This window comes from Rousettus aegyptiacus, unplaced genomic scaffold, assembly GCF_014176215.1.
Source record: "Rousettus aegyptiacus isolate mRouAeg1 unplaced genomic scaffold, mRouAeg1.p scaffold_m13_p_11, whole genome shotgun sequence".
Classification (NCBI taxonomy): Eukaryota; Metazoa; Chordata; class Mammalia; order Chiroptera; family Pteropodidae; genus Rousettus; species Rousettus aegyptiacus.
Genome location: NW_023416286.1, coordinates 3,649,710 through 3,668,614, shown reverse-complemented (window position 1 = coordinate 3,668,614; position 18,905 = coordinate 3,649,710). Strand labels below are relative to the sequence as shown.

General features: G+C 63.4%; 1 protein-coding gene across 1 annotated transcript; it reads right to left on the bottom strand.

Annotated features, from left to right (window-relative positions):
* Positions 1-934: 934 nt before the first annotated feature.
* LOC107514309 (arachidonate 5-lipoxygenase activating protein) lies at positions 935-15,599 on the bottom strand. Its single transcript, XM_016151874.2, has 5 exons — positions 15,461-15,599; positions 9,883-9,982; positions 8,032-8,102; positions 5,910-5,991; positions 935-1,462 (listed from the first exon to the last, which is right to left on the bottom strand). Exons 1-5 carry the CDS (start codon positions 15,528-15,530, stop codon positions 1,300-1,302), a joined length of 486 nt encoding a protein of 161 aa, XP_016007360.1. The 5' UTR covers positions 15,531-15,599; the 3' UTR covers positions 935-1,299.
* Positions 15,600-18,905: the final 3,306 nt, after the last annotated feature.

Sequence of the window (18,905 nt, the reverse complement as noted above, 5' to 3'; positions counted from 1 at the left end):
GGCCCCTCGCGAGACTCTCACTGAGTTCAGCGCTGATGAGATGACAACCCTCCTCCCCATGGGAGCCGGCTTCTCCCCATCACGTGGCCCGGACTCTTAGCCACGTCCAGTCGCCTTCCAAATTGTGCCAAGGGACCCCAGGTGTGAGCGTGGCCGAACCACCACGAGACCGTCTGCCATATGGGAAATGGCTCCGCGCACCCATTTTATCAAACACTGCCAGCCATTCGTTCATTCGCTCACTTGTTTGACCAGTTTTGGGGGACACCTACGATGGGCTGGGCGTTATCCGAGGCTCTGACACTGGGGCACAGCACGTGTCAAACCGGATAACGTGACACGCGCTGGGCACGACGCTGGACGTGAGGGCGCCGGCCTGATCCTCGTAGCGGGGGCGACGGGCACGCGGCCGGGCAACGCTTCCGAGGCCGGCCCGTCCGTCCACGGTGCACACATTTTTTCAGGACCCACGAGAGAACTCCTCAGTGAACCTCACACCTGCAGCCCGCCGCGACCCAGCGCTTTGCAGGACGTTGGTCTGAGTTCCCAGTCGTTGGGTGCCTGTTACGCGCCCGGCCCTGAGCTTGGCACACGAAAGGGAGAGTAAACGGGGCATCGGGGACGGTCAGGAGCTAATGGCTCAGGGGGGCAGAGTGACACCTCTCCACAGACGCCTCCACGTGGCACGGTGGAGTCGCGGTGGCGGAGCCGCGTGCAGGGTGCTGTGGCCGGTCGTGGGAGACCCCGGGCAACCCGCGGCTGGCGAAGGCTTCCTGGAAGGGGCGGCGCTTCGGCTGCGTCTCAGAGGCATTTAGTTGCTCATTAAGAAATATCAAGTAATATGTGCAAATATATAAACAAGAGGCTGAACCTTACCCCAGCTCTCATCACCCGGAGAGAATCGCGGCTGACATTTTGGTGACCACCCTTCCAGGTGTGCGTGTGCGTGTGTGCGTGTGAGGATAGTGTACGTTTTATTATCATCAGGTTGAGAAAATCACACACGTTCAGCTGTAGCGACAGGCCCGACGGAAAAACTCGTCCACCAGCCGAAAACACGTGTCTGTATTTTATTTTAGGAAAACATAAATCGGGTCTCGAAACATCTCCAGGAGGCAGGGTAAGTCGAGGAGCACACGGAGTGGATCTAGTAACTTGTCTGGGGTTGACTCAAGCCGCGAAGCCCGGCAGCTCTTTCTCCCGCCGAGAGAGGGGCCGCCCCCCCCGGGGGCTGAGTCACCACGACGACTTGCAGGTGTCGCTGGGCCGCACGCGCGCCGGCCCGCACTCGGCCGACGGCTAGGGAATGAGGAGCAGAGGGGAGATGGTGGTGGTGACCGTCTTTATGTAGTTTTCGAAGTCGCTCCCGAAGAAGAGGATGAGGTAATAGTTCGCGACGCCGGCGAGGGACATGAGGAACAGGAACAGGATGATGCGCTTGCCGAAAATGTAGCCGGGCGTGCTGGAAGAGACGAGGGCGGAGCTGTGCCGGGGCGCGGCCCGGCTGCGCACAGAGCCCGACCCGCCTGGAGATGGTGCGTGCGTGCGTGTGCGTGTGGTGGGGGCGGGGGTCGAGTGACGGCTCCTTTTCCTGGGGTCCCGTCCCGGCTCGCCTGAGCGAGCCCACCGGCAACGGCATGATGCAGGCCTCGGAGGGCCTCGGGGGAGCAGCGAGGACTCAGACGGGCCCTCGAGGCCCAAGGAGCCTGAAAGGCACTTTGGTGGCTGAGGGCTCCACCCGCCGGCCCGGGATATAACTCACGCTCGCTCTGAGGAGAAGCGGGGCCCCCAGTAGGAAGACGGGGGCGTTTCTAGCGGGTGGAGAGACAGAGGATGTATGTGTTCCCGCCCTTCCATCAAAGGCCCTAAATCCTGAGCCGCCCAGGCGGATGGGCAGCTGGGGCCAGGGGTATGTGACCGCCTACTCTGCCCGGCCACCACCGCGGCCCCCTCCCTCCCTCTGCCGAATCCTGTGACCGCTGTGGCTGGTGCGTGGCGCTCACTAAGCCTGGCCAAGCAGCTCGTGAAGGCCGCGACGCGGCCTCGGCGAGGGGACCCTCGGCGGCCAGGCCGGCCGAGCGGGCGGGTCAACGCTGCTGAGCCTCTTCCCTGTGGAGAGCGAGTGTGGCCTCCGCGGGTCTAACGCTAGAAATTCTGCCTTTTTAAAGGGACCCCAAAGGTTCGCAGTGTGACCCGTTGTTTCCCCGGCACAGGTGTGCGAGATCCCGCGATGGGTGAGCGGCGGCCCCCTCCCCGCTCCAAACGCGGCCCGCGGGCCCTTGGGAGTTACGCGTCAGAACTGCGTGGTGACAAGCTCCCTCGGGGACTCCGGGCGCAGCAGAGTCTGAGAAGCACCTCCAGCTGGGGCGCCCCTGTCCCCCGCCATCCGCGTCCCTCTCCCCCGGCTTCCTGGGACCGCAAGTCACGCTCACGGACTAAGACGTTCTATCGTTTTTTTTGTTGTTGTTGGGGGGCGGGGGGTAGGCGGAGAATGTGGTCCCAAAAGGGAGGGTTATGGGTTGAACTGTGTCCCACCCACTAAAGTCCTAAACCCCAGGGCCTCCGAAAGCGGCTGAACGTAGAGATAAGGTCGTTAAGGAGGTGGCGAGGATGGAGCGAGGTCACCGGCGTGGCCCCGACTCCGACTGCTGTCCTTGGTAGGAGAGGGGATCTGGACAGACACGCGCGGAGGGCCGAGCGAGGGCAGCCGAGGGAGACGGCCGCCCCCACGCCCAGGAAGAGCGCCGCATCCGGACCGTGACCCGCGGAGCTTCTGGACTGGCCGCCCAGTCCGGGGCTCCTGCGATGGTGGCTCTGGCAGGCGAATTCCGACCGACTCACCTGCTCGCGCCGGCAAGCAAGTGGAAAGAAAGGACAGGAGCCTGCTTTTCCGACCGAGAACAGAGGGTTTGGAGGGATTAAACGGTGAGACGTCAAATATCGTGGTGGCCGGGATCTCTCCCACGCGCGCGAGGCCACCGCATGCTCAGAAACCAGGCGGAGGGACGGGGGGAAGCCGCTTCGGGTGGGACGTGGCGGTGCCTCCCGGCGGCAGAGCGCTGTTCTCGAATGCGGGCGGGACCTCTCGAAGGTCTCAGGGACCGCCACCCCAAGCCACCCCACGGAGGCGAGGCCACGGCGCCCTAACCCCTCCCAGGCCGTGCGAAAGGCGTGGAAGGCTAGAGCTGGCACAGGGGCCGGGGCGGACGCGGCCCCCGCCGGGCGCTCGATGGGCTTGGAGCCGGGCCGAGGGGGCGCTCAGGGAGGCTGCGGACCTGGCTGGGGCTCGGGCGGAGCCGCCGAGGACCGCCGTGGGGCAGAGCATGGGGACGGGCGAGGGCCGACGGTCCACGCCGCGCGCTGGACCCAGGCCCACGCCGGCCTCTCCTCCGCCGCTGGTGCGTGGCTCTGGCCATGGGGGGTGGGCGAGGGGGGCGTCAGCGGTCGGGATTAAATCACTAAGCGTCTGTAAGGACCAGGCATTTCGCATCGGGATGTCATTCACGACAGGAAGACATAAAAGAGGCCCAACGAGCCCCAGCTCCTGTGTGCCTGACACTTCTGGGGAGGGTGGTGTGGGATGAGGGGTGACCCAGGTTCCCGCCCCAGCCACGTGGCTTCGGGCAACTCGCTGGCCCTTCCCCGCCTCACGCAAAACTTTACGGTCCCTCTGGCTTTAAAGCCCTCTTCCTTTCGGTGAGGAAACAGCACTCTAAACCTGGCGACTTCTGAAGGGAATGGAAAGGACAGCTCCACGAGACTCGGGTGCCGTCCCCGCCGTCTGGCCAGTGACGCGGGCCCTCGGCAAATGCGTGCTACTGAGCGAGCCGTCCTCGGGAGAGAGGCCCGCGCGGCCTCGAGGGGTCCCCGGTCGCCTGCATTCAGCGGGCGTTTCAACAGGGGGCAGGGCCGGGGAGAGCGAGGGGCAGGGAGAGAGAGCAACCCCGTGCCCGCCGGGGAAGGTCGGGGACAGAAGTCACAGAGCCGCAGGACGGAGCGCCGCCTGCCGCTGAGTCTGGGCCCAGAGAGCCGCTCGGAACGGACGGGGAAGAAGCCGAGATCGGCCCTTCGCTGCCGCGCAGTCCCGGGGGCCGCAGGCGACATGACCGGGCGGTCAGGGCGGGGAGGAGGGGTGCTGGGCAGGAGGCCGCAGGACTGAGAGCGAGAGCCATAAACACCTCGTGGGGCAGAGGAGAGAGCTGCAGAAGCCGGAGAAGCAAGACTGTCCCTAGAGCCCGAGGGAGACGTCTTGCGGGGGGGTGGAGCTGGCTGAGCACGCCTCCTCTGCTGCCTCGAGGGCCGCAGCGGGTCCCGAAGGCGTGAGGCCAGCGCGGTGGCCGCAGCCTCCGATGATGGTGATACAGCCCAGGACGCAGGGGGGCGGACGAAAGGCGGGGTTCGCGATGGGGGAGGGTATGCCCAAGTGGTTTCTGGAAGGCAGAACTGAAGACCCCCTTGGGCCGCGCCGCAGAGCCCCTGAGGGGAACGCACCCCGGCTGTGCTTGGGTTCCTGCGGGAATGAGCCTGGAGCACGGGACCGCCGTTCCCGCCGCTGAGAACACCTGTTAAGGAGGTCAGCGGGCAAGACCGTGACTGGTCAGTGATGACCGCCGGGGACCAGGGAGGGGCGAGGAGGGCGGAAGCCAGCACAGGCCGTGGGGAGGGGGCGGGCGGGACCCTCCTACTGCCATCCGATGGGGGAGACCCGGGGGATTTGAGAGGCGAGGCCATTCACATTCCGGTGGGGTCTGGAGAACCCGAGGATTTTCGGGTTCGTAGTCTGTGTTGTAGTGTTTCTTTTTGCCACCTCTGCCCATCCCCTGCTTGTAATTAGCTTTAAAGGGAAAAAGAGCCAGGGGTAGGCAGGCACGTTTTATCAAGTGCCGTGGATCGTCTTAGAATTAAAGCAACTTTAAGACCTCAGGCAAGTGGCCCCCCGCCCCCAACTCCTGACGACGGGCACTCTCCTGGGGAGGGCAGAGTAGACACTTCCTCGGGTAGAAGAATAAAGGCTTCCTTTGGGGGAGAGTTGCTGGGGTCGTGGCTTTAGAGGGGGAGTAGGGGGGCCCTGGGGAGGAATGAGGGGCGTGAGCTGGAAAGAACTGCGGGAAGTCCTCCTCCTCCTCCTCCTCCTCCTCCTCCTCCTCCTCCTCCTCCTCCCGGCTGCCTGTCACCCTGGAACCTGCCTGTCTCTCAGTTTCGGGCGCCTGGCTCCCCAGGTGTGCTGTGTCCACCTGCGGACCTGCCAGGCGGTGACCCGCCAGGCGGTGACCTGCCGCCGCTGAAGGATGCTAACCAGCCCCCGGAGAAGTGTGCCATTGCACAAGGCCAGGTGGCGTGTGAACCAGACAAGGGACGAGGCCGCGGAAGGCTGGGCTCGGGCCCCCTGCCCTCCGAGGCGCGCTGTCGCCCGGATGTGCCGTGGTGACCGTGCTCAGTCCCCGCCCTCCGCCTGCGATGGCATCTCGTTTCCCCAGCACCCCGCTGGTCCCCAGTAGGTCCGTCACTCCAAGAGAACTTAGCACAAGGCGCAAGCGTTAGTCGTCCCCTCTCTAGGCAGACATCGAAAGGCTTCTCTCCCCGGAGGCCTGGGGAGGCCAGACGGAGAAGCCATCCAAGCCCCAGAGCCTGGCGGGTTGGGGAGGGGGCGGGCGTTGCGAGGCGTGCGCCCTGAGTGTCTGCGAGCCCAACAGCGCCGGGTGGGGGGGTGGGCGGGGCGGGTGGTGCTCAGCGGGAGCCTGGGTCAAGTCAGAGTCCGCGAAGTTCAGGGACAGAAGGAGGAGGGGTCGCACCAGCTCCCCCCCCCCCCCGCCAGACGCCTGCATGCCAGGCAGAAGGTGGCCGTGACTTGTCACTCCTCCGGGCCGAGCAGCCTGGCTCCCTGTGGCCCCCGGTGCGCCCGCACCTACCTCTGCGTCCGCTCTCCGAGGTAGCCCACGAAGTACTTCTGCCTCACGAACAGGTACATGAGGCCCGCGAAGGCGGCGGGGACTGTGTGCAGAAGAGGGGGGGACCTTGTGTCAGTCAGTCCGGCAGACGCCAAGACGTGCCGAGCTCGCGCAACGCCGGCCCCGGGCACCACGCGATCGCTGTGGGCCGCGGAAACAAGCCGAGGCCCCGGGTGCCGACCGTGGGCCGGCGTGAACTCCGGCCACGGCCCAGGGCATCGTGCGTTCCCTCCCGAGGGGTTCTCATGTCCGCCACCTTTTCTGTTTCCAGGTGTGGCCGCTCGGGCTGGTGTGCTGGTCGGGGGGAGGGGCACGGGCAGACTCGAACCCTGAGCCCGGCTCTGAGCCTGGGCCTCTTCAAGGGACCCCCTGTGCCTCACGAAACACAGAAGGCTCTGCTCGTGAGCTGCGCCCTGTTCTCCGAAAGCCACGAAATTGTCACAGCTCACTGTGCGTTCTCCCGTTCGTCCCACCTGGGTGGCTCTGTGCTAACGCAGCGGCCCATCTCCCCTGCCCTCGCCCGGGGCCGAACAGTGACCGCAGTCGGGTGGGCAACGGCCGGGCTCCAGGCCGGGCACGGTGCACGCCCCGGGGACCTGGGCCGCCCAGAACAGCAGTGGCGGAAGGGACGCATAGTGGGTTCACCTCTGGGCTCACAATTCTGAGGTTCGAGCAAGCCACTCGCCCCTCGGGGCTTGGGCTCCTTGTCTGTGCCGTGAAGGGTTTCGGATAGAGTGATCTCTGGGGTTCCTCTCAGCTAAAAATTCCTACCATTTACTACATTGACAAGACGTGACCATTACTGAGCCCGGCAGACTGACACCTTCGTCCCCTCGAGAGGCCCATGCTTGTTTCGACAGGAAATGCACGGTCCCAGGCTGACGTGCCTGCGGACGCCCCGTGCGTGCGTCCGGCTGCAACGATTCTAGATTCGCCTAGACCCAGTGTCGTCCAAGACACGGGAGGAATCCTCGCACCTAGAATGAGTGTAGCACGACTCGACTTTTCAGGAAATGCTGGACACGGTTCTTGTTTGGCCCAGGATAGAAAGCAGGAACTAAACAAACAGCGAGCTTCCCAACGGCCCGCGGAGCCCAGGAAGAGGCCACCGCCCGCCTCTGTTCGCTGTCACTGGCCCCTCGCGGCGCTTTCCATTCCTGGCCGTAACTTATCCGCTCACTGGTTCTCTACGGTTCCTCCCGCCAACCTCCGTGTGCCTTCCTGCCTTCTCCCTTGAGGTCCCTCCGTGCATCCAGGCACAGGGCTTGCCACGGAGGAGGTGTTCGATGAACACGTGCTGTGTACATGATGAAGTAAAGGCTCCTGGTGAAAACTCCAGCATTTAGCCCAAACAGCCTGGGCTCTCGTCCTGGTTTGCTGCTCACCAGCTGAGCGACCTTGAACATGCTACCTCATCCCCCTGAACTGAAGTGTCCTCGGGGATCATGGCGGGGGGAAGAATACACAGCCTGCCTGCTTTACGACGCGGGGGAAGGTGACGAGGGTTACACAGGTCGTCGAGAACGCTCGTGGCCTTTCTGCTGCAGCCTGCTAGGCCGCAGCATGGACACCAGCCAGGCCACGCCAAACTTCCACCGGACATAGTGCCCGTCTCCAAAGGGGACCAAAAAATCTGAGTCTGGTTCCCATTTAATTTTAAATGCACGCTGGGCTTCGGCTGGTAGAAGTCCAGACTGTGGGCAGGTGACAACCCAGGGAAGGCTGGACACTTGGATCCAGCTGTGGCTCTGCGGACGCAGGCCTGAGGAAGGACCTGGGCTGGACAGGACAGCGGGCACAGGGCGGATCCCTCTGGTGCTCTCATTAATAATGCCCTCGTCTCTGCGTAAGGATGCTGCTTACGGGTTCCGCGTCACAGTTAGCCTTAAACCGGCCCGCAGGGAGCGAGCCTCGGCCACGCATTACCACACCGCCCGGCGGGCACAGAGCAGCCGGACACGTGGCCCTGCGTCCGCCACCTCTCAGGGCTTCCCAGATCGGAGCCGGAGGCCGGGCACCGCGGCGGCCTCCGTGAGGCCGAGGCCGGGTCCCAGGAGGGAGCGCTCAGAGGGCCACACCTCACCTTGGCTGCACAGGAGCCCTGCGCTCCAGAGGACGACGAGGAATGTGGGATACGCGTCCACGCAGTTCTGGCTGTGGAATAAGCAAAGACGGAGACGAGACATCAGCCCCGGGCTCGGCTCGGTGTCGTCCGCCACCCGCCCGAAACCCGCCACGCGTAAGCACGCTCCTCGCTCGGGACCCCACGCGCGGTGGCCCGCAGGCCACCACGTGGGACGCGGGCTCAGAACCCGTTTCCTCTCCTCCGCGGAGACGCCCGGCGGGGGCCCAGCCCCCTGGCAGGTCCGGCGACCTACACGTGAGACATCACACTGCAGGCTGCGGTGGCAGGCGGTGGCTTCTCAGGGGCGGAGCCGGTTGGCTCCTCGGGGGCCGGGCGGAGAGGCGACAGCCTGACCTGCTCCGCTGCATCCTCGTGGCCATAAAACGGCGACTTAGCGTCTCACAAGGGCCGGCGGGATTCCGCCCGTGGCCACCTGCCTGCCGTCCGTGGAGCGGGCGGGCCGAGGCTCGCGCAGGACACCGTGGGACGCTGAGGAGGCACCGAGTCCACAGGGGCCTCGATGGCGCCCCCGTCACACGCCGACCTTACGGCTGCCCCGCACCGTGTCCGGAGGGGCTCTGGCCTCTCCCTCTGCAGGTGGCCGATGGCGCCTTCCACGAGTTCCCTGCCCTCCTACGAGTGGGTCCGAAACGCCTTCGATCTGATGCCGGGGCCTGAGACGCTGAGGCCCCCTTGGTGACAGGCCCCCATCCCCCAAGGGCGGTTCAGCGAGGGGTGCCTTTGAGAGCAGGATGCAGGACGAGCCGCACCGGAGCACTGGGCTTGGGGGTGGGACCGGGGACACATGGGGGTGGGGACCGGGGAGTCAGCCTGGCACGGCCCTACAAACGCGCCCGTGAGTGGCTCGGACTGTGTCCACGGCAGTTTAGAAGCTGGGCGACAAACGGGGGCCGACGAGGACAAGGGGCACCGCCGAGACCCGCCCTCGGCTCCCCCACGCCTGGGCTGCGTTTAGAGCAAGGACAAGTAGCTGAGCGGGATGATGGGCCGCGGAGGAAGCGTGTCGGGGTCGTCACGGAGGCCTGCACGGTGCAGAGCCCTTGAAGTCACTTCGGTTCACACGGTCGGTCCCCGGCGGGTGGCGCCTTCTCCCTGGCCGTTACCACGGAGCCTCAGGGGACTCCCGGCCCTGTGTCTGAGCTGTTCCTGACACCCTAAAACTCCGTTCCATGGGGGCCACGACGCCTCCCTTGGAAGGGTCCCTGGGGGCGCCAGCCACCTGCAAGCCGAGCCTGAGGCCCGCCAGCAGCTCGCGGCCGAGACCCCCATTCCGACAGGCCTGGGGCAGGCACGCGGGGGCGGGGGACATGCCGGCGGGGCCTCTGTGTAAATGCCGTCCGCGTGGAGGGAAGAGGTAGGGTCCCACGGCATCCGCCGGCGCCCTCGCCCCGAGCGGTGGCTGTCCACTTCGCCGGGCCGGCCAGGTGCGTTTCCACACGACACTTGGTTTATTCAAAAGCGAAGACCGAGAGTGGGGAAAACCGTCGCCTAATTCCTCATTTCCTCTGCTCACATCCTGGCTGCCCAAGCGACCGGCATCAGGAAGTGGACGTGTCACCCCCGGACTGCCCCCAGGGGCGACGAGGGCCGGGCTGCCGCTGGGTTTCCGCAGCCCCCAGGCCTCAGGATCGAGGAGGTGTGGGGTCCCACCCCCCCGCCACCCAGGGGGTGAGGGGTGCTCACCGAGCCTCCCGCAGGGGGAACCCGCCCCCCGCATCCCGGAGGCTGGCCCGGGCCGACACGGGTCACTCGGCCGGGCGGCCCCACAGGGTCGGGGTTTGGACTCACTTGGCGGTGTAGGCCCGCTCGAAGGCCAGCGTCCCCGTCCTCTGGAAGCTGCGCCCCGAGTGCGTCCTGCTCTCATGCTCCACCTTGTGGGCGAAGAACCCTGGCGGGGAGAGGTTTGCGTCTGGGGTGCGCCCGGCGCGCTCCGCTGGCGAGCCTGCCGCCCCCCCGTGAAATGCTCCGTGCTTCCTCGACGTGGCCTCAGACGGCCCGAAGTGTCGGTCAGAACCTACTCAGCAGCTGCTGCTCTCCAACCGCTGTGGGGGTGCGTCTCTGAGCGAGACATAGCCCCCCACTTCGCGCCCCTACGGCCGAGGAAACGGGTGCGTGAGGGAAGTGGACCCCGCCTCCCCCACAGTGACGCACGCCGGGAAGAGATGGAGTGAGAACTCGCTGCTTCCCGGGGCCCGGGCCAGCGGCCGCATTCAGCGCTTGGGTCCCAGAGGCGTCCTGGGGGTGGTGGCCCCGAGGGTTACACCTGAGGAATCGGCAGAGGGAGGAGGGAAAACGGGGGACTGCAGGGGAGGGCCCTCCTCTTAGCGGGACGGAATATGCACAAGTCCAGAGCTGAGAACTGTCCCCGGGTCAGTGAGTCCTGCTTCCGATGGGGAGCGGGGAGCGGAACCCCGAGAACTACGAGGCCGCCCGAGCGGTAGGCGGTGGGCTGTCCTTTCCACGACACTTATCCCGTCACACTCAGACCCTCGGCTTGCGTCTGAGAGCAACACACACGCACACACGTGTGCACACACACACGCGTGCACACGGAGCCGGGGCCCGGGAGCTGGCGTCCTGGCCGGGAATGGGACAGACAATGCACAGCGAGCAGGTGCACACGGCCGGGGCGCGCCCAGCAGAGCGGATGGACGGACAGAGCGAGGGGTGAGCGGGCGAGGCGGGAAGACGGCCTGCGCCCCGACACGTGGCCCCTGCGCGCGCCCAGAGCCCGTGACCCTGGTGAGAGCCCCGTTGAGACGTTCGGAATTTGCTTCCGTCTGGAGAAAAACAGGCAGCGACCGACGGGTGCGATCGGAAAGTCGCCGTGTTCAGTGTGGGGGCGAAGGCGGAGAGCGGGGAGCCCAGGCTGGGGGGAGGTGGCAGGGAGCAGACAAGGGTGACCGCTGCGGACCCTAAAGGTGCTGCCGCCGAGCAGACGGCACCCGGCCGGCTGGTCTACAGACGGGGTGCTGGGCTGCCGATGAAGCCCCCGCCTCCAGGCCTTCGTGAGATCGTCGGGGACCGGCCACAGGGTCCCTCTTCATCAACTCCGTATTCGCCTCCTCGGAAGGCGTGGAAAAGGCCTCTTATCAATCACATATGTGACTAAAAGCCTCGCGTGGCCTTCCGTACCGTCCCCCCGGGACGGCCCGGCTCGTGGGCAGGGGTCCCCACGCTAGGCACGGGGCTTTGGTTCCCTGCCGGGCCTCGCGCCAACTCCGTGATGGGGGCGGAGCCATCCGCACCTCGTAGACGAGGCCACGTAACCGCCGTGAGGAGCAGACCCCGCCGGGCCGTCTCTCACACTGTGACACCCGCCGCCCGCATCCCACCCGCTGCCCAGGGCTCGAGGCCACGCCCGAGCCCCGGCGACCTCCCCAGAACTCTGAGCACGGCCTCTCGAGGACCCGGGGTGACGTCCCAGCCTCCGAGCCCGTGACCCGAGGGAGCGTCGGGACGGTCGGAGGCTGTGCCGTGCGGCCGCCCTTCCCCCCGTCAGCCCCTCGCTCAGAGGACAAACCCCTTCCTCTCTTCCGGGCGGGCCCGCTGCCCGTGACCTTGACCCCATTCGGGGCTCTGCTTCATTGGTGTGTCCCCCATTTCCTGAACCGCCAGTCTCTTCTTTTTTCTCCTCTTCGCCCCAGAAACACACCCAGATCTTTCCCGCCCCCAAAACAAGACAGAAATGAGCCTGTCTCAGTCCGATCCTGCACTAGACCTGCCTCTCTTTCCTTCTAAGCTGCACTTGGAAGAGCTCAGCTGACCTTGCCCAGCCCCCACCCCCCTCACGCCCACCCTCTTGCCACCGCCCGGCAGGCCACAGACACTGTGTGTGCAAAGACCGCTCACACGCGTCCCTAGGCAAACCGCTGACGTTAGACCAAACCAGAGACATGGGTGCAGGGGAGGGGGCCGGAGCCGCAGGGAGAGGAGGCTGACCGCTCGCTGGGCACCGCCAGGGCCTTCCCGACCTCACGCCACACACGGCCTTCGACCACCGCTTCCCGGCGGAGGAAAGCCAGGGTCGGAGACAGGGTCACGAGATGCCGGTGAGCCGCGGGGTTAGTCTGAGCCGGCGGCGACACGGGTCCTCAGAGGGACACATCGCGCACGGACCGTTTTCGTGGAATTGTCTGGACGTCGGGAACAGCCTCTCTGCGCAGGAGACGCCCAAAGCTGCGGTTTCGGGAGAACCCGGCAAGACGGACCCAGCGACCAGCGACTCGGGAAGCCAAGCCACGTGGGGAACAGTGTGGCGGAGAAGGAAGGTCGCAGCTGACCCCGTGAGGGCAGCAGCGGCGGGCGCGGTCCGGGCCTCTCCGGAGGGCAGCACCGTGACCGGGAGGCAGAAGCTGCGGGCGGGTCTCCGCTCAGTGTTGGGAAGGGCCCCCCCTCCGGAGGGGGCTCGCGTCCCAGTGCCGCCACTCCCGGCTCGAGGACCCCCACCAACGGTGCGGCCTCCCCGAACCCCACTCTGCTCACCTGCAAAGTAGGAACAACCAGAGTATCGATCTGTTCCCTTGGGGGGCAGGGACGAATCGAGACAGCGTCACGCCCAGCAGGACATGCTGGATGCGAGGCCAACGCTCCGGACCCTGACCACCGTCAGGGCATGCTCGGTGGGGCGTGAGCCCCCCACTAGCGGGGTGTCTGGCAGGAGCCACTGAGGACGGTGCAAAGACTTCTGCAATGGGGCGCACCATGGCTCAGGAGCCGGCGTCCAGGGCCGGTCACACCCCGGGGTGGGGCGTGTGACCTTCCCACACGGTGCCACCGAGCCTCCTCGCTGTGCATGTGTGTCAGGCGGGCGTGGCGGGGGCGGCAGGGTCAGGCGGCCCTGCTGCCAGCTCTCCCTCCCTCCCCATCCAGCTCCACAGACCCCGGAGACCGCAGGGCGGCAAGAAGGCAACTGAGGCGGTGGCCGCCCAGCCCCCCAAGAACCCCGCTCGCGCGTGTGCGAGAGCACAGAGCCCCGGGGGCCACACTGACGGCCGTGGCCGGAGGGCCGCGGGGAGGGACAAAGACGAAGTGTGCGGTGCCTGGCAACGGCATGTAAATATTTTTAAATCTAACAGGAAGGGAGCAGGATGACCTGGGGGCGGGGAAGGGAGCACCGTGTTTGCATGTTCCCGGAGTCTGTAAGGTGGGTCTGTGGTCGAGGCTGATTAGAATTGCAAAGGCGGCTCTGGACACACATTTGGGCCTTTGTCTTTGCCTAAAGCTCGCTTGACACTGCGCAGAGGTGCTGTGCCCAGGTCCCTGGGGACACTCTCGCTCCCTGCCTGGCGTGTTTAAGGGGGCACAGCGGGAGCCCAGGGCTGCGCCTCAGAGAGCAGCACAGCTCGTCCTGAGCCACCCAGGGGCCCCTGGGGCTCAGAAGAGCAACCGTGGGTCCCTCCTCCAAGCGGGCCGGACGGTGCCGTGGGGTCACTCTGCCCCCATGTGGCTGGAACAGCTCAGAGGGCACTGGGGAGGGGCAGCGGCTGGGATGGGGGCCGTGTGGAATCCACCCAAAACAGAAGCTCCATGCTTGTCCACACGTGTGTCCCCCACCAGGAAGCCTGCGCCCCACTGGTCAGCTGGCGAAACCCCGTGATTGAGAACACTGCTGTCCTCATCCACCTTAAATGGCCTTTAGACATTCGGCCAGCTAAACCCCGCCCCCCCACACCAACGAACTCCTGAATGAACCCCACCCGCCCAAAAGAACCAAAGTGTCACCATCCAGCTCCAGCCTGCTCAGGGTTCGCGAGGTCACCACGGAAAAGACCGGCCCCCACCTGACGGCCCAGGGCCGGTCCTGGTACCTCTCCCTTAGGGGAGACGAAGAGACTTGTCATGGCAGGAGACTGCAGCTCCCCCGGCCGCCGCCAGCTCTGAGCTGAGAGGGGGCAGCTCAGAGAGCAGCCACGGCCCGGCCGAGCTCAGCCCTGTGCGCCCAGGCGGGCGTGAGGGCGCCCGCTCCCGGCCCCTGACACCCTCAGCCCAGCTGCGTTGCTGGGTTTACGGGGAAGGGCGGGGGGAGACGCCCCGGAGTTTAGCCTGCACTGCCCAACCCCCGCCCACGGCACGGCCTCCACGGAGAGGTCATCGCAGACTGCTGCTCACCCTCCCCACTGCCCTTCCCTCCCTGGGGGCTGGGACTGTAGCTGCCTGTCCCCTGCTGCACCCCATGCATCGACCACTGCCCAGCGCACAGCGGGTCCCTGTGGGTGTGTGGAGTGAGTGAACGTCTCGCACCAACGGAGGGGTGGAGGTGGCCGTCCGGACGCTCCACGTTCCCTCCGGAGCTGCCTCCCCCCACCCCCCGCCGCCCCGCGCTGCGTGCAATCTAGCACGAAACCGTCGGGGTCAGAAAGTCACCAAGTTGTCCTCCCCCAGGACACACCCTCGGGGTGTGGGGCCACGGAGAAGCCACGTCTGGAAGGCTCATCGCCAGCCTCGGTCGGCACTCGAGTTGGGGGGAAATGTCAGCATATCCCGGGTCGGTTAAACACTGAAGTTCCCGCAGCGCGATGGGAATCACCACGAAGGACTCTCCTGTTCTCTGCATCTTCATAAACTGCAGGACTAAAGCCACAGGAGCAACTCGGAAAAGTCTGACGCAGCCCCCGCCCAGACCCGGAGCGCAGGGAGAAGGTCCCACCGGCACAGTCCTGCGCGCTCAGCTCCGGGGACCCTGCTCGGTTAATGGAGATGCAAACCAAACAAAAGAAACTTCTCTCCCTCTCTCTCCCTCTCTTTACGTGAATAAAGAACACATACGAAAAATGCTTCAGAAATTATACAGCGCTACAGGAAAAGAGAGTATCACAAAGAACATGTTTCTTCGAAAGAAAAAAAGCGAAACTACAGGCGAGAAAGGGATGGGGAGGTTTTCCTTTCACACTCCTGAAATTTAGTTTTTGTTTTCTGAGCCTACACCTGACAGGTAACCTCAGACGCACCGAGGTCGCCCCAGCCGCACGCGGAAAGCCCGGGGTCTGAGTGAACACACCACCCCCTTTCCCTTCCCGGGCTTCGAGACCCCCTCTCCGGCGACATTGATTAACTGTCAGAAGGCTGCCTGCCAGCACTTCCGGCACCTCTGCGGGGGGGCCCCTGGGGACGCCCCTGGGCCCCTGTCCCGGCACTGCCGACGGGATCAGTCGTCCCGTGAAACTGGTAGACCCTGAGTCCACGCAGAGATGCACACACCTCTACGCATTCACGTACGACGACACACAGGTAAAGCAGGAGTGTGCGTACGTGCACACACACACACACACACACACACGCACGCAGATCTGTGCAAGTCTGACTCTCAGACCACGAGCTAACAAAAGCCCCCCATGCTACCCCCGCCTGGGGGGCCCCCCCTTACCGTTCTGGACCACGCTGATGAGGGTGACGATGGCCAGCAAGACGATGTTGCCCAGGGTCTCTTGGTCCATGCTGGTGGCTTCGGGCTCCTGCGCGAGGACTGCTCGCTGGCGCCCAGGCCCGCACTGTGCAGGAAGGGGAAGTGGGGGCCGGCTCTCTGCCTCTCATCATTAGAATTTCCGAAGGGCCCGGCACAGTCACAATGCCACCTTCTGCTTCCCTTTTTTTTTTTTTTTTTTTTTTTTGCAGTTAGCCACCAACGTGCTCGGGCTCCGTGTGACCTGCCAGGAGAAGCAGGGCTGGGCAGAGGCGCAAGAAAGAAACAAACAAACGAGACTTGCTTTTTGTTTGCAGAGCACCTGAAAGGTCTGTCCCCAAGTACTGTCCTTCTTCCCCAGAATTCCTGGGAGACAAGGAAGGACCAACAGGCGGCAGACTGCACAGGGGTGGCCATGTAGTAAGGCCTGGATGGATGACTGAATGAATGAATGAATGAATGGGGAAGAGGCTCAGCCGATGTCTCCTCTTCTACAAAACCAAAGCACCAAGAGAATTAAAGCTCAACCAAAGAATTAAGAACAGTGGCAGAAGGGGTTGCGGATGACCCCTAAATAGACCTTCCCGAGGGGAAGCGGTGAAGGCTGAGGCTGGCCTCCCTAGCTAAGTGTGGGGACCCCCTCCCCCGGGAGCAGAGACAAGGTGTGACAGTGAACTTGCTGGGAGGCGGGAAGGGGGTGGCGGCAGGTGGCCCGGCGGTTGACACCTTCCTCTCCGGTAAATGGCTGCCCTCGGCAAGCGACACAGAAAAGCCAAGGTTCCTGCAACCTTCAGTCGTTTTTAAAGAAAAGAAAGGAAAACGGATACATTTCACGGGACATAACATCCTCCCCGGCGCCTGCCGGTAAAGGTGACTGCGCGGAACCCGCCCCGCACGCCCGCCCTTGTCTGTGCGCTTCTCCGGGTGACAGGCTCGCGGGACAAATGCGCTGGGCGTGCGGCAGGAGAAGAATTAGTACACTCATTAGTTAGAGTGCAGTTTGTAATTTCACCGTGAAGGACAACCATTTGTCAGCAGAGCCCCGGACAGCTGGGGCGGAGCGGGAACTCGGGGGGCAGCTGTGCGGGGAAGGCCGGCGATGGCTCCGACCAGATGCCGTTTGGAACAGGGAAGCTGCTCAGGCGCGCGGCTTCGACGCGCCTCCATCGCCATGGCAACATGGGGCCACTTCGTAGCTGTCGGGCAAAACACCCACCCATCTTCCTTGGCCGCCCCGGCGACATCTCCGCCCTTCACGAGGCACCCGTGGTGGGGACGACTCCCCCTTACACGAAGAGCTGGGAGTGGGGGAGGGCGTGCAGAACTCCGCTGGGCCGGGCTGGCCACGCCGGAAGGGACCCAGAGAGGTTGCCCCGGACTCCGGGCACAAGCCCTAGACGGTGGCAAAGCAGTTCCTTTCATCTCGGTCAGTCGAGAGAAGAGTCGGATCGGTACGGAGCTGAGGGATCAGGGACGTGAACGACGGCGAGGCCCCGGCCTTCGCGCCGCGGCGCACACAGGGCTGGTCTCCAGGGGAACTCGATCGGCCGCGGTGAAAGGCTCGTGTCTCCTCCTCCAGCCGCAGGCCACGGCCTTTCTGAACTGAGCGACACTAAATCGAGATGAGCTCTCATACAATAACGACGCTGAGGGAGAGTGGATTTGCCGTGACCTCGGCGCTGCTGGTTCGATGCCACGCGAGCTCGGGGCCCCGAGCTCGGCAATTCACAAATCGAATGACGTTTACAGGCATGGCCTTCCCGACCTAGACTCCCAAGCTAGAAGCCGACAACATGGGTACAAGAAGGCAGAGAGGAGCAGAGGCCCACAGGCGTTTGCTCAGACTGCAGGAAACCGCTCTCCTACCAGACGGCCTCTTCCCCTGCCCACCGCAGATGCACGCCACACAGTGTGCTGTTACGAGTTTGCAGAAGACACAGTGAGTCACCCACGAGCGCAGGAAACACCACGCCATGCGAGGCATGCAGAGGTCAACGTGGGTTCCTTTACCCGAGTATCAGCCCGACCCCTCTTACAGATGATCTAAGGAGAGGAGGCTGGCGATGGCCTGACTTGGGAGCATGTGGTTCCGACGAGATTAGAAATCGTGATGCTCATCTATGCTTAGTTGACTTCTGACAAATTAATTTATGATGAGAAAATTAACGAGAAAAGGAAAGTCCTTTCAGCGAAGGCTGCTAGAACAGCTATCGGGGCTCGGGGGGAGGACGAACCTTGACCTACCCCAAAACCACACGAAATGTAACTAGAAATGGGTCCTGAACAAACACATAGGAACTAAAATTATAAAGCTTCTAGAAGAAGGCATAGGAGAAAGACTCTGTGACCATAAGGAAGGCAAAGTTTTTAAGCTAGACACAGTGTGAGTTACGTAAGGTGAAAAAAAAATCAATAAGTTAGACTTCATCAAAATTTAAAACTTCTGCATTTTAAAAGGCACCATTAAGAAAATAAAAAGGCAGGCCACAAACAGGGAGAAAATACTTATAATACATAAATCTCACAAAGGACTTCTATCCAGGATATATAAAGGACTTATTTCCGGTCGATGGTAAGGAGATAACCACATGTGAAAAATGGGTAAATGCTTTAAATGGATGTTTCGCAGACAAAGACATGCAAATGGCCAATGAAGGCATGGAGAGATGGTGGCCCTCATCGGTCATCGGGGAAATGCAGATTAAAACCACGACGAAGCCCGCCGCGAGCCTCGTAGCCAGGTCGGCAAGGGTGTGTGCGGTGAGCAGAGCACGATCCGTCGCTGGCGAGGCTGAGAGACGGTACAGGTAAACGTGGAGAAGTGTAGATGAACACGTTTTGGGAAACGCTGGGTGGTTTCTTAAAAGGCTAAACACGCACGGACGACATATAACAAAACAAGCCAATTTCCGGAAAAAAAGGCAACGGCAAAATCGTGCTTCCATCTAACAGCATGAAACTTCCATAAAGCAGAAGATGCACCAACCCTCTCCCCCCCCAAAAAAAGGGTATAAATCTCTTTATTCATCTTCGTTCACCATTCTCTCTGCTCCTGAGTCACCTCGCCCTTTTGAGAGCTGGCAACTTAAATGCCGAGATAAGATTAACTACTATCGATATCTATTATTATGTCATGTTGTAGGGACTTAAGCAGAGGAATAGGAAAAATGGTGACCATATACACAGTCACACTCAGATCAAGGTAAAGAAGAAATAGTCAACTCTGACGGTCCCCGTTTCTACAACTGGCCATCAGCAAGAACCTCAGAGGGTCAGGCTCCTCCCGCCTGGGGGAAATGACCCAGGCGTGTATTTCTAGGGGGCACGGACCGTCGTTGGTCCCGAAGGCACTGGATTGTTGCCATGGACACTAATCACCGAGACACAGGAGCATGAAGTCCTCACCTGA